Below are 15,199 nucleotides of genomic sequence, written 5' to 3'. Positions count from 1 at the left end.
CGGGCATCTTCGGTGGCCGGTGGCCATCGCCTGAGATCGGCCACCGACGAAGAAAAAAGAAAAAATCAGAAGAAGGAAAAAAGAAAGAAAAAAGGAAAAAAAAAAGAAAAAAAGGGAAAAAAGGCAAAGGATGAAAATGCACTTGACCAGTCGGAAAGTCAGGCCCTTCTTTGAAATTGACATAGCCACTTGAAACTCTTATTTGAAGCAAAGTCCACTTCATGCCCTTATTTGAAATTTTCCCTTAAATTTTTACAATTAGTTCTTCCAGTAGTTTTCTTCTATATGTTTATAGTTTGTAAGTACTAATAAACTCGTTTTGCTTTGTTACCTTTTCCCCCTTTTCCTGAATCTTGAGATGAAAATTGAACCTCTGACCTGGCTCTCACACATCACGAGAGATGCGCAGTGGCCACCAGATGAAGGCTTAGTGGTTCAAAAGTAGTGTTAAATTGCTACCACTCATACGGAGCGATTGTTTTAACTGATGATTTCAACTCAATTGTGAAATTGTCCTATATGTTTATCAACATTACACACACTAAAACTAAAGTAACAATATTCTTTCCGAAGGAAACGGATTCCTAAATAAAATGAAACTCGAATAGTCGAGAAATAGTTCTTAAATACCGAAACTCGAACAATTGAGAAACATGCATAAGAAAATCTACAAATGCTAATCGAATAGGTATATCACACAACGAACATACCTTGTTTCCACAGATTAAATGCTGTCAATTGCAGACGCGAGAGTTCCTCATTGGATCGTACGTCAGGGAAGAGAGCGGAATGTCGTTTTCTTCTTTCTTTTCTTAAATCATGCTATATTCTTTATTACGACTTTTCCCTTTTGTTTTTGATCTGCTAAGGGCAATTACACGATCCGCAGCTAACCGCGAGAACAGTTACTTGATATGGGCTCTTATGATGGGTCATGGGCTGGGTTAGCCCAACATGGGCGGCCCACATCCATAAACCTATAATCAATCACTTTCCAACACCTACCAAGCGTGTAGCTAGTAGATTTAGTTCAATATCCTAGAAAAACAAATCCTTTGCCCACATCCATAAACCTATAATCTATCACTTTCCAAAACCTACTAAGCGTTTAGCAGGCAGATTTAATTCAATATCCTAGAAAAACAAATCCATAGACAAATTGCGACTAGTATTTGGAAATAATCAGAAGCAATCATTCGCGTTTTCCAGCAAAGAACAAATTTATAAATGGAACAGACGCTGATCACCAGGCCATAAGCCAGAAACTTTCTGATGCAAAGTCTCCGTCATACTATTACATGCCCAAAAGTCAATTTCTTTAACTCCAAAACTATCTAAGGAAAAGTCTCCGTCATGCTATTACATGCCCAAAAGTTTATTTCTTTGAATGCAAAACTTTCTGATGCAAAGTCTCTGTCATACTATCACACACCCAATAGTCCCATTCTTTTGATTACTTTATATTTATTGAAGATTCATTCTTGTCACCTCCATTTCTTGCAATTCTTATTCATAAAAAATAAAGAGACATGGAGAGAGAGAGTCTAGAAGAGGATGGGCTCTCCACAAGCTCTCTGCTTCTCAAAGAAGTCTCAACTCGTGGCAATCACGGCGACCCTATATCTTCCAATGATTCTTCTGTGACGGTTCTTCTCGTTTTTAGCACACTGGTCGCTGTTTCCGGGTCTTTTGTAACAGGATGCGCTGTGAGTATTGGTGCTGCACCAACCATGCAATGCATTCTAAAGCAATCGATGAGCTTTCACTTGTCTTTAAGAAGTCTTTGTTTCCTCTGTGATGTTTCTTCTGTTCATCGTCACAAAGATGTTTTCCGTAATGGTTCTTTCCAATTCATGAATATCTAGTCTCTCGAAGATAAAAACAACTCGGTTAGCATGTTCTGCATCATATGCCTATCCCCGAAAAAAAAAACATTCAAGGGAATATTAATTGGAATTTTGACCTCTTGCAATAACCCGTTCAAATGGAATTGGGACTGTTACAACCTTTGGGGAAGTAATCAAGTGTTCGAGCTCAATTGTATTATCAGGAAAAAAGGGAAAAAGAAAAAGAAAGCATGAAATTAGGAGCCAGTGTTTGGGCTGCCTTTCAATTTGACTCTACAATCTTTCTTTCTGACCATATTGTGCTGCCTCAATTTAAGCTGTATTTCCTCACAAGGTTACTCGTAGTTACAAAGGCACCTTGACAATGACAAGCAATTTACTGCGCAGGTGGGTTTTTCATCGCCAGCTATGTCAGGCATAAAGGAAGATCTGGGACTTTCTGCGGCGGCGGTTAGTCTACCTTCCTCCTCGTGAATGATGAATCTGTCGAATGGGTGGACGTATCCAGCTTATTGCTGAAATAGGATCAGGATGGCATGATTGCCGCAAAGTTTTAGTTGATTTAACTATCATCGAAATTCTAATCTTCTAATTCTAATCCTAATTTTCCACGTACTTTGTTCCTTAACATACATTATAACATTCACCCTGTATCTTAATCGATAAGCTTTAAAAGCATATCTTGTACTAAGGACTGCTGAGGGATAAGTGCAGTCAGTTTCAGTTCAGGTTCTCTGTACAAATCTTTTCCCTATCTTTCTTATGCTGCAGTATTCACTTTTTGGTTCGATGCTGACAATTGGAGGACTAGTAGCAGCTTTACTAAATGGAACTATAACAGATGTGATTGGTCGAAAGCGTGTGAGTATTCCATAAGCTATTGCCTTTCGAAAATATCACAATTGCATTGGAGCAAATTGCTATTGTTGTATCTTGTGATGCAGACAATGTGGCTTTCTCAAATACTTTCCACAGCTGGATGGCTTTCTATAGTATTTACCAAGGTTCCTTCCCTTTCTCTTGCCTCTCCATATCCTCCCCACAGATGCCCAACACGTGTAATTGAACTTAACTTATAGCAAATGGAATAGGAAATGCTCTAAGTTCGGTATGGTCAGGGAAGATATTGATTTCTGTGTCTGTTGTTCGGTTACATTATTGTGTTCTCATATGGTATAGAAGTATGTTTAAGTTGGCTAGTGATAGGACAAATTTTAAGTTTCTTGACGCCCCTTTCAATGGGTGCAAATTTTTTTTTCAGTAGAAACATGCTTATATAAATACTCTAAATAAGAAAGTACAAATCAAGGCCAACGCCCAGTCTGAGTCACCGAGGATATAGCTCTTTACTTATCCAATACAACTCAAGTTTACAATTCAGAAGGACTACGATTGAAGTAAATATATCGTAAGATGCCGTAAATCCCATCTTTGCTAGGTTGTCCGCAAAATGATTTGCTTCCCTAGATGCATGCTTAATCCTCACCTGAATGCATGCTTAATCCTCACCAGCTACAATTCAGCTAAACCGTGCCCGCATTCATTCAAAATTGAGTTCAAGTTAGGCATGTCTACACTAGTATTTTGCACAGCATATATCACATTACTGGCATCAGATTCAATCTCTAGACACGTTACATTTAAATCTAAAGCAATAGTTAGTTCCCCCTTTATAGCCCACACTTCCACAGCAAATGCGGAAGTCTTTCCCAAACAACGAGTATAACCCTTCACCAATTCCCCTTCATCATCCCTTATTATGCCACCAATTCCAGCAACTCCTTTTCTCTTCACCACCGCTCCGTCAGAATTCAATTTGAACCAGCCAGCTTGTGGAATTTCCCATTCTGATCCTGATCTGGACTTCTTTCAGCATTGCTTATTCTTTGTAAATGCAGCAGATGTTCCCTGCTTTATCTAAACAAAAGTTGCCTAGTTACTTTGAATTATGATTGAAAGCAATAGCATTCCTATATATCCAAAGGACCCAAAATCCAATTATGAATATAGTACTCCAAGAGATCCTATGCCTATTGTACCAAGTGTTAGTTCTCACATCCCTAATCCACTCCCTTAAGGACTTATTGTAGCTCCCAACCATAGAAAAAGGTTTTTTCAATTTCATCCCAAAATTTCTGAGGAAAAGGACAATCTCTTAGCAAATGAAATATTGTCTCACCTTGAGTAACACATAAGGGACACACATCTTGCACATTCATGCCTCTGTGAGCAAGCAGATGCCTTGTGGCAATACTGTTACTTTCATATTTCCATGCCCAGTTCCAGTTCTCTTGTTTACCATATCTTGGGTCTAAATTCATCGCAATCTGGTAGGCAGCACTCGCCAGGGTCAGAGAAGTTCCATCAGAATTTGATTGGCTGCAATATATTTTTTCACTATCACTTAATTGTACACTACATGTGGCCTCGCAGAATGCTTGGTGGCTGGATGCCGGAAGAGCATTGATAGGATTTGGCGTCGGGGTCACAGTCTATGTGGTAATACGCACTTTGGACTTCCTGATACACTTATGGGAACCACGATGATCATCACTTCTCTTTTGCCCATCAGGTACCTGTATACATTGCAGAAATAACACCTAAAAATGTTCGGGGAGCATTTGCTTCATTCAATCAGGTAAGAATAAACTTGGACCATTATGTGTTTGCTTTAAGTTGCCAATGCGTCACCTTTTGGTCTATTTTTCCTGAGATGCAGTTCATGCAAGCCTGTGGCTTTTCATTGACATACTTTGTTGGAACTATTGTTTCCTGGCGCACCTTGGCTCTGATCGGTAGTGTCTGGGATTCTCTATTAACAATTATTACTGATAAAAAAGTTGAGAAAATAAAAGAAAAGTTTGCCTTTTGCATTTTGTGTTTCAGGTGGAATTCCTGGTGTAATACAAATTTTCAGTTTATACTTCATACCGGAGTCTCCTAGATGGTTGGTGCGTTCCTTCAGGATTTTGTAGTAGTTTTGTGCAAGTGGCAATCTGATATGTGAGAAAATTAAATTTAAAGTTGTCGTACAATGCTTTCAAGAACTATGCATTATGTGAATGAATTTACAGGTAAAAGTGGGTCGAAGACGTGAGTTTGAAGCTGCCTTACAGAGACTCAGAGGCAAAAGCGCTGATATTTCCCGGGAAGCAGCTGACATCACAGTAAATTCTCAATCCCTTCACAATCCTCTAGGGAAAAGCTGATTTTTCCCCTCAAGGGCTGATGAGTTCTAGGACCTCACATTCTCAACTTCTATGAATCTCACAGGTCTACACAGAAACCTTTGAAAGGCAATCTCACTCAAGATTTCTAGATGTGTTTCAAAAAAGATATGCTCATTCACTCACAGTGAGCTTTCCTTCAACTGCATATAAAATTTATCCGCACATCTATTTGCAATGCTGTCTAGTGAGGACTTACATTTTTCAATCATTTCAAAGCTCAGATAGGACTTGGACTGATGCTGCTTCAACAGTTTGGCGGTGCTAGCGCTTTCTCGTACTATGCAAGCTCCATTTTTGAATCAGCTGGTAAAGGCTTCTCTACTACTTCAGGAAGTGTGAAGAAATAATCACAACAAATTTTTGTCCATGACAGATTTTTCAAGTAGCATTGGCACCAGGAGCGTGGCTATTGTCGTGGTAAGCTGTTCTTCTTACTTTGGGAGAATTTCCTAGATGCTCAACTATGAAATATCATCCTGAAATATGAATTCCACACGTTGCTTTTACAAGTAGTTTTGACATGTATTGTAGATGCCAGCATTTGCAATTACCGTAATCTTGACTGATAAAGCTGGACGACGACCGCTTTTAATGGTTAGGAAAAGAAACTCGTTCTTTTTTTGTTCCAAAAGGAATCCATCACCTGAAAGTTGAAATTGAGCTTGAGCTTGAGCTTCATCTCGATTTGCAGGTTTCTTCTGCTGGAATGTGCTTAAGCTGTTTAATACTAGGGTTGTCATTTTACATGCAGGTTAGCTCTTCTATCACTAAATCAACCACTAGTACCCTTGAGGTTCTTGATGACTTCGACTCACTTTTTGTTCTTTCATTTTGTCCCCCCTTGGCTACAGGATCTGCACAATTGCAAGGATGTCACTCCAATTTTGGTTTTCCTAGCTATATTGGTAAATCATTACACCAGAGCTTAGTGAATCATAGTTTATAACTGTGTGGCGAGTCTCGCTGAAGTTGCTGATCGACCAGTAATGCAATCAGGCATATTTTGTATCTCTGTCAGTAGGCATGGCAGGACTGCCATGGATTCTAATGTCTGAGGTGCAAATTATCAATTATTTTTATTGAATTTATGATGACTAATACTAAAAGCAATAGACCATTTACTGATTTGATTCCACATTTTGTAGATATTCCCAGTAAACGTAAGAGGGAGAGCAGGAAGCATGGTGTCGTTCGCCCATTGGTCCTGTTCCTGGATCATGAGCTACACTTTCAACTTCATGTTCGAATGGAGCGCGACTGGTATGCTCTCTGTCTCTTTCGACTTCATTTATGTAGTATGGTCTCAGAATCTGGATCTTATGCGCATGTGACTCTGCTTGGATAAATTAGATACATTATCCGATAGTTGTTTTGCATCTGGACTTTGCTTTTTCCAGGAACTTGTTTCATATTCGCGGGTGTTTGTGGTTTAGCAATCCTGTTTACTGTGAAGTTAGTGCCGGAGACCAAAGAGCAAGCCCTGGAAGAAGTGCAAGCATCGCTTAATCATTTTTCTGCAGTGAGTTAAAGTAATGTGATATTCAATTAGTCTAAGGATATTGCAATTGCGCCTATTTGGATGTCAAAAGACTTTTATAGTTCTGTTATTCAGGGGAAAATACTGGGAATTGTGCATTCTCAAGTGAAATTCGTGGTCAGGAACTGAGATATAAGATGTCCTCAGTGCATTGCTAGAAACATATAAGATGTCCTCAGTGCATTCTACAACAAATGTTCTAATTGATTTACATTCTTGGAACTGTTGTTTCCTGTTGTATCTTGGCTTTGTCGGTTATTGTCTAGGGGTGATTGGTTTCCAGGTTGGGCTAGTTCCACCCGTAGAATCGGGAACTGGACCGGGACTGGTTGATCGGTTGGTCCGTTCCAGTTTAGGATTTTGGTAATTTCCTTTACTTTACTCTTTAAAAGAAAATGAAAAGTAAAAAAAAAATATCCAAGCCGTTCGGCTCCGCACCTAGAACCGAACTGATTATTCATGGTTCCAAAATTTTAGAACTGGGAACCGCCCAAAACCAGCTAGTTCGGTCCGGTCCAATCCGGTTCTTGAGTCGATCCGGTTCCCGTGCATACCTCTCAGTACTATCTCGATTCTGTTCTGCTTTATTTGGTAGAGTTATCTTAGGAAACATTAAAAGGTCACTGTCCTGATTTCATTTTCATGTGGTATCCCCTGCGTACTTCAAATTTTCAGTTTGTTCTTTATCCAGGAGTCTCCTTGATGGCTGGTAACCCGTTAATGGAGCGTACCAGGTAGTCATGCAGAGCCATCGTTATCATTCTCGTTCGAAACTTAAATCCGATTGTGACAATCACTATACTCTACGTAGTTTCGTTCAATGGTGACAATCTCATCGGTGTTATGTCCGAATTCGTCATTCAATGGTGATGATTTCATCAATGTTATGTCCAAATTCGTCATCACATCACAATGCCAAATTCTACTTGTTATTATACGTATCCATTTTTTAAATGCCAAAGCCGAACAATATTTATTTAGATTAATAACATCCATAAAAATATATCATTTAACTATTAAGTTTGCCCTAGTGTTTGTTTTAGGAAAAACTTAATGATAAAAGAAAAAACTTTCTGCGAAATCACTTTCTAGGTAAATGTTTTTCCCTTATCAGGTTAAAGAATTCATTTTCCTAACTTCAAGCGTGCATTTTTCTTTGACCATAAATGATTTTCTATTGACCGATAATTTACAGCAAACCAAATATGTGAAAGTCCAAAAAACTAATTTGCGAAAAATGCTTTCACTCAAACAAACGCACCATAAAGAAGAGTTTTGGATCCATTTCGGGTTTTAGTACTAGATGCCAACCAAAATTTATTTCGCAGCTCTACCAGAAGATCGAAATCGCGATTGTCATATGGCCCAAAGTTTCCAAATATCGATGAAGTTGCGATCGCGGCTTTGCATCAGCATTGAGGAATTGATAGCCAACAACGAAGGCCTGTGGGGTTTCCTATTTGTCAATTTTACGTGCTATCAGTGTGACTTGCATGTGAGAGGAAGTACTAAAATATCCCACAATGCCTGTTATCTGAGTTTTTTATTTCAACTCTTTTAAGAGTATCCCAAAGTGTCGTCTCTCATCTCAAATTATACTCCAAAATATTGTGGGACATAGGTAGCACTAGCAGTTTGTTGTAGATCCCATCAACCGGAAATGAATGAATTGCCGCTATAACTACTACAAATTTGAGCAACTACTCACATGATCAATCAAAGAACATTAGAACTTGGAAAACGAACATAAAATAACGAGGAAGCTTAGAGTGAAGAAACCTTCTCATGCAACTAAGTCCGTCACTTGGAGCTCTCTATCTCTGCCTCTCTGACTCAACACCATCTCATTCAATTCTCACACTCACTCACGACTCATACTTGCCAATTTTCATTCCTCGAAGACTTACTACGAAGAGCTTTTAAATGGAAGGTTTGGAGAGAGAAAGGTTGGGAGAAGATGGATTGCCAACAAGTCCCCTGCTTCTTAATGAAGTCTCTGCCCATGCCAGTCATGGCAGCTCCATCGCGTCTTCAAGTGATCCTGCTGTCACGCCACTAGTCATTTTTAGCACTCTCGTCGCCGTTAGTGGCTCTTTCGTTATCGGGTGTGCTGTGAGTACTGTATCAACTTTTAGATTCATCACCAAGAAACCAGCTCTATTTTCTTTTATGGATTCTTGATGCTCCTTTTTTCCCACATCTGTATTGAATTGGAGGTGAATTTTGCAATCGGGGTGCTTTTTATTTTTATTTTTATGATTCTGATGATTACCAAGTAGGCAGTGTCACGGTTTCTTCCAAGTTCTACTGAAATTTTTTGTTAGGAAATGATAGGAGGAAAGTAGCACATAACTTGGTCAAAATTTTTCTGTGTTCTTATATTATTGGTCAACATTTTATTTTCAAGAAAAATCTGGGTTTTCATTTTCGGCCTTGGTGTAAGTAAGATGAAGCAACCAAGATCTGTGTCTGCAACTCTGCCTGAATGTGTCTCTACTACTGTTTTTGGTGCCTAATAGTTAGTAAATTATTGTCCAGAAGCACTTGTATGTCATGTTCTTGATCACTTGGCTGGTACCAAGACTTAGATGATCCGGATAATTTTAGAATGTAATAATTTGTCCCAACGACTGCTTTGTAACATTTTCTTCTCAAAACACGGGACAGAGGAGGAGAGGATGTGTCGGACAGTCCGATACTTGTTACCGTGCTTCCATATAATAATATCAACCCAAACCACGATAAGGCAAGTAGCTGATTCAGGATCACTCTTTATGCAGAAAAGATGCCAAATCATGCTCATTTATTACTTCAATCACATTTGTGATAAAGATGCCATTTGAAACTGACTTTTGGCCTGACTATTTTTTTTGCATCCACGGCGGAATTTTCTCGGCAATTGTGCTTTGCGCTGCATTTCTTGATAAGATTAGCAGCCGCCAAGTAGAACGTACCATTAATTGGTGGCATGTTTTTGCAATGCAGAGTGGTTATTCTTCACCAGCTGAGTCAGGCATTATGGAGGATTTAGGCATCTCCACAGCAGCGGCAAGTCCTCTCAAGCATTCTTGCTATATTTCTAGGATTGTTCATTTATCAGTCGCTATACTAACTGATTTCCATCAATAAACCGTGAAATAGGATTTGTTGGAGTGAATAAAACGCACGAGATTTAGTAGACTAACCGAAAGTGACATCTGTATCAGCGACACCAAACAGAGAAATGGAAAGTGGATCAAACTTGCATTCACATTCTCCCATTTTTATGTGTTACGGTATTCGCTTTTCAGTTCAACATTAACAGTTGGAGGCCTAATAGCAGCTCTGGTAAATGGGAGGGTAACGGATTTGATTGGGCGTAGACGAGTAAGTGATCCTCTACCTCTCCCTTTCATTCTCGAAAGCTCAATGAAGAACCCGACAGATGTTATGGGGATTCTCATATCATTTTGATGCAGGCAATGTGGCTTTCTCAAATATTTGTCGCTGCGGGATGGCTTTCTATAGCATATGCCAAGGTTCCTGCCTGTCCCCTCGCCTCTTGAGAAATTTTTCTTCCTCATAGATGATTCTACGAGCTTAATAATTTAAATTGCATTTTCCACCTTTCACGCTTATCATATGGATGAGTTCATTCAGATACCGGTCCTGTAGGATGTTTTTGTGATTTTTCACTGCATTTGTGAAATTTTGCACTTTAAACTATCTGCCTAGCTGGTTAAGGGATCACCGTTTACTCAATTGATCTGCTTCCAGCTAAGATGCAAGGAAATTTTTCACTGCATTTGTGAATGATCAAGTCATGGTTTAGGCTGTGAAATAGAGCGTAAGCACTTAATGGTATATCCATTGAATCTGCAGAATGCTTGGTGGCTGGATATTGGGAGACTACTAAACGGGCTTGGCATTGGGGTTGTATGTTACGTGGTATATGCAGGAAAAAATGGACTTATTGTCCAAATAAATTTCTAGAAGTTGACGCTGCCAACGTGCTGTTGATCATTATCTTTGTTTTCAAACAGGTACCTGTGTACATTGCAGAGATAACACCTAGAAGTGTTCGGGGAGCATTCACGGCATTCAATCAGGTCAAAAAGTTTGCACAATGTAGAAATTGAATGAGTCGAGGCAATTCATTAGCTCACCAACACACAATTGGCTTCTGTTCCAGTTCATGATATGCTGTGGCTTTTCAATGATTTACTTTCTTGGAACCATTGTCTCCTGGCGCATCTTGGCTCTGATCAGTAGTCTCTCTGCTCCCATTTTTTATGTTATGTGATGAATAAGAAGGTAAAATATCAGAAGGTTTCTCTTCAGGTGGCATTCCCTGTGTCATACAAATTTTGGGTTTGTTCTTTGTTCCAGAGTCTCCTAGATGGCTGGTAAGTTGTTAGTGGAGTTGAGGCGTAGGTATTAACATTTCAATGGAAATCAAACTCTGAAACATAATCCAATTGGTGTTGACCACCCTTGTAAGAATTTGCTAATTGTGTAGAAACATAGAACTGGATGACGAAGCCAAGACCATGCATTTTTTGTTGTAAGAAAGATTACAAGCAGATAGTCGCTTGCAGGTATTAGTCCACCAAGAGAAGGAGTTTGAAAGCACACTACAGAGACTCAGAGGCAAAGGTGTCATTATTTCTAAAGAAGCAGCCGATATCAGAGTAATATCTCAGTCTCGCATGTCTGTCTTATAATTTGGGAGCATCTGATATTTTGGCTATGATGCGACCTCATTTCACTTTTTCTTATAGGACTACACAGAGACCTTTGAACGGCAGTCTCAGTCTAGAATTCTGGATCTGTTCCAAAGACGATATGCTCATCCACTTATGGTGAGGATGCCCTCCAAATTATTCAAGTTGCTTGCGATTCTTTACCTAATCTTGTCGAAGTGTTAGATAGCAGTTGGGCTGATGACGCTTCAACAATTTGGTGGGGCTAATGCATTTGCCTACTATACGGGCTCCATATTTGAATCAGCTGGTAAAAATCAAACGCTAAATACATTAGTAGATTGATGAATAATGAAGGCTTGGTCATCTTAATGCTTTATCTTGGCAGGCTTCTCAAGTAGCTTTGGTGCTAGAAGCATAGCTATTATCCAGGTACTAAACATCTAGGATTGTGGTGAAAGACTAATTTTGTTATTTCATCGTATTTTCTTGAGATACTACACATGTTTCGCAGATCCCAGCGACTGTTCTTAGTGTAATCTTGACTGATAAAGCCGGAAGACGGCCACTTCTGATGGTTAGGAAATGATACGTTTGCTATAATCGCCTTAATGAGACCACTTCTCGAGATACTGATCCCGAACCTAATATTTATTTGCAGATTTCTTCAGCTGGAATGTCCTTAAGTTGCTTTCTTCTAGGATTGTCATTCTTCATTCAGGTTTCGTGAACAATAACTATTCCTACTCTTGATTCTCAATGTTTTTAAGCGACCTTATTTTTTCCTTCTATTTTTTCTGTTGCTGAACAGGACCTTAATCATTGGAAAGCAGCGACCCCAATTTTGGCATATGTAGCAATAAATGTACGTCTCTATAAGAGTGCCTTTCTTCCTTGTCTCTTTTCATTTTGAACCGTTGCTCAATGACACCTGATGAAGTTCGCTGACAGATGACTATTTCATTTAGATGTATTTCGTAGCTTACTCACTTGGCATTGGGGGATTACCATGGGTTATCATGTCTGAGGTACGTGGCTTCAGTCTAAATTTGCACTTGGTAATCTCTATCTCAAGAAAAAAATCTCTATCTCAAGACCATTCTCAGTGAATATGTTCCCTGTAGATATTCCCTGTAAACATTAAAGGGTCAGCCGGGAGCCTGGCGACATTCGCCTATTGGTCCTGTTCCTGGATTGTGACTTATACTTTCAGCTTCATGTTCGAATGGAGTGCACCCGGTACACACACAACCTCTCTCTCCTGTGTATGTGCGTGTGATATATTCAGTATCTATGCTTAATCCGGTTTGTGCTGCTTTCAGGGACATTTTTCATATTCGCGTGTGCATGCGGTCTCACCGTCTTATTCACCACGAAGGTAGTGCCGGAGACCAAGGGGCGAGCATTGGAAGAACTGCAAGCATCACTTGCCCATTTTCTTTAACGATTAGGAGCCGCATTTTGTTGGAATTTGAATTTGTATGGGCCAAACACCAGTAGCACTGATGGGAAGGCTGACAGGACGCTTTTTGTTGCAAAGTATCAATGCAACGTAATTAATACCAAAAAAAATCATAAATTATGCCTATTGTGATATAAATATCCAGAGCTTTTTTTGTCACTAAAAATCCTAAACTTGCCTTTTGTGACACAAATACCCAAAAATTTATTTTGTATAAAAAAATCCAAAATCTATACTAGTGTGACAAATACATCCCCGCATTGAACTGAAATAAATGGTACATTTGTCACATATGTATAAATTTGGGTTTTTTCATGGCACAAAAAAGGTTGGGGGTATTTGTATCACATTGGCTAAGTTTAGGATTTTTGGTCACACAAAAAAAAATTGGGGTTTTTTGTGGTATTTGATCTAATGCAATGCAATTACGGGGAGGAAATAGAAAGGAGAACTTTCAAGTTTAAGCATCTAAATATGTACAACTGCGTATAGATAGTAGAGCAGAAATTTGGTAGCCACTAGTACAAGTCAAATGAAAGGGGTAATTTTCCGATTAACTAGATATTATTAAATTTTGTTGGCAAATTACTTATAGATTAAAAGATAAACAGGTCATCAGTCACCTCAATTTTACTAACGCTGCTATAAATTACACTAAAGGATTTGTTTGTTACTGACTATGGGTAATCAATCTGTAATTTCTTGTATGCATCATCAAGATTGTGCTATAGAATCAGCCCAAAGGCTTCATGTTGCTTTTACACGTCATTAGATTTTCAAAATCAATCCTAACAGTCGTTTTCTTCTTGATGTCTACAGTTTATATATTGCTTTGTTTTTTTTCCTTCTTTTCTCGAATTGTGAGATGAGAATCGAACCTCCGACCTGGCTCTCACACATCAAGATCAAAGAAGTCTCTACTTGTGGCAATCACGACAACTCCACATCTTCCAGTGATTCTTCTGTCGCGGCTCTTCTCGTTTTTAGCACACTGGACGCTGTTTGCGGGTCTCTTGCAACTGGCCGCGCTGTGAGTTGGTGATGCACCAACCACGCAATGCATTCCAAAGCAATTTATGAGCCATCGCTTGTCTTTATGAAGTCTTTGATTTCTCTGTAATGTTTCTTCTGTAGGTTCTTTCCAATTCTTGAATATCTATCTAGTCTCAAGAAGATGCAAAGATTGTGCTGCCTCAATTCAAGCTGTTTTTCCTGACGAGGTTACTCGCAGTTACAGAGGCACCTTGACAATGGCGAGCAATTTAGGTAGCGAATGATAACCATACTATTCCGGAATGAGTTCCTGAAACAGAAATAGATTTTTTTATTTCTGGTTCCAAGATGAGTTTCTGAAAAAAGAAACCCGTTTGATAATGACAAAAAATTTATATTTCTGAAACAGAAACCCGTTTGATAACAGCACAAAATTTCTATTTCCTAAAACAAAAACCCGTTTGATAAACAATACAAAATTCTATTTCTAGGAACAAAAATCCATTTTTTTAGAAATGGAATAAAAATAATTAGAAAATCCAAAAAATTCCAAAAAATCTCAAAAAAATTCAAAAAATCCAAAAAAAATTGAAAAATTTTAGAAAAATTCATCACAATTTCCAAAAAATAAAAAAATTCAGATTTCGGGAAAATAGGAAATTTGTTGAATATTTTTAAAAAAAAATCAAAAATTTCAAAACTTCATAGAATGGCTTAAAATACTCGCTAGCACCACTTTTAGTGAAATTTAAATTTTTTAGGTGCCCAAAAAAATCAAAAATCAAAAATTTCAAAACTTCATGAATAGTTTAGAATACATGTGGCCACCCCTTTGAATAAAATTTAAATTTTTTAAGGTGCCCAAAAAAATTCAAAAACTCAAAAATTTCAAAACCTCACAGAATAACTTAGAATACCTGTGGCCACCCACTTTGAGTGAAATTTTAATTTTTTGAGGTGAAAAAAAAATAAAAAATAAAAAATTCAAAACTTCACAGAATGACTTAAAATATCTGTGGGCACTCACTTTCAGTGAAATTTAAATTTTTTTAGGTGCGAAAAAAAATAAAAACATAAAAAAATAAAAAAATTTAAAACTTCATAGAATGACTTAGAATGCCTCTAGCCACTCACTTTGAGTGAAATTTAATTTTTTTTAGGTTCCCAAATGGTATTTTTGATTTTTTAATTTTTTTTCGGCACCTAGAGAAAATTAAATTTCACTCAAAGTGGATGGCCACATGTATTCTAAGCCATCCTGTGAAGTTTTGAAATTTTTAATTTTTTGCTTTTTTTTTCTTTTTTTCGGCAGCTAAAAAAAATAAAATTTCATTCAAAGTTGGTAGCCATAGGTATTCTAAGCCATTATGTGAAGTTTTGAAATTTTTACTTTTTTGCTTATTTTTATTTTTGTTCGTCACCTAAAAAAAATTAAATTTCGCTCAAAG

At 38.1% G+C, this 15,199-nt stretch overlaps 2 protein-coding genes across 3 annotated transcripts; both read left to right on the top strand.

The window, feature by feature from the left end:
- The first annotated feature begins 1,457 nt into the window (after positions 1-1,457).
- Positions 1,458-6,836, top strand: LOC115680927 (sugar transporter ERD6-like 10). 2 transcript variants are annotated; one of them, XM_030604769.2, is made up of 18 exons: positions 1,462-1,706; positions 2,235-2,297; positions 2,619-2,708; positions 2,792-2,851; positions 4,281-4,346; positions 4,420-4,485; positions 4,567-4,642; positions 4,734-4,798; positions 4,922-5,014; positions 5,121-5,201; positions 5,299-5,383; positions 5,451-5,494; positions 5,609-5,671; positions 5,769-5,828; positions 5,929-5,982; positions 6,074-6,133; positions 6,223-6,337; positions 6,475-6,836. In XM_030604769.2, exons 1-18 carry the CDS (start codon positions 1,530-1,532, stop codon positions 6,603-6,605), a joined length of 1,449 nt encoding a protein of 482 aa, XP_030460629.1. In that variant the 5' UTR covers positions 1,462-1,529; the 3' UTR covers positions 6,606-6,836. The 2 variants fall into 2 exon arrangements, with proteins under 2 accessions (XP_030460628.1, XP_030460629.1); XM_030604768.2 differs by having other exon boundaries at positions 1,458-1,706; positions 4,420-4,642.
- Positions 6,837-8,537: 1,701 nt separating this feature from the next.
- On the top strand, positions 8,538-13,134 carry LOC115665067 (sugar transporter ERD6-like 5). Its single transcript, XM_056309302.1, has 18 exons — positions 8,538-8,726; positions 9,600-9,662; positions 9,834-9,980; positions 10,073-10,132; positions 10,476-10,541; positions 10,637-10,702; positions 10,786-10,861; positions 10,935-10,999; positions 11,192-11,284; positions 11,375-11,455; positions 11,522-11,606; positions 11,685-11,728; positions 11,811-11,873; positions 11,958-12,017; positions 12,108-12,161; positions 12,265-12,324; positions 12,421-12,535; positions 12,619-13,134. The coding sequence occupies exons 1-18, from the start codon at positions 8,538-8,540 to the stop codon at positions 12,738-12,740; spliced, it is 1,509 nt and encodes a 502-aa protein (XP_056165277.1). The 3' UTR covers positions 12,741-13,134.
- Positions 13,135-15,199: the final 2,065 nt, after the last annotated feature.

This window comes from Syzygium oleosum, unplaced genomic scaffold, assembly GCF_021117445.2.
Source record: "Syzygium oleosum isolate NSW1041296 unplaced genomic scaffold, Sole_v2.1 Sole_v2.03, whole genome shotgun sequence".
NCBI classification, from domain to species: Eukaryota; Viridiplantae; Streptophyta; class Magnoliopsida; order Myrtales; family Myrtaceae; genus Syzygium; species Syzygium oleosum.
The sequence above is the reverse complement of the archived record's forward strand: the minus strand, read 5'-3'. Positions and strand labels throughout refer to the sequence as shown.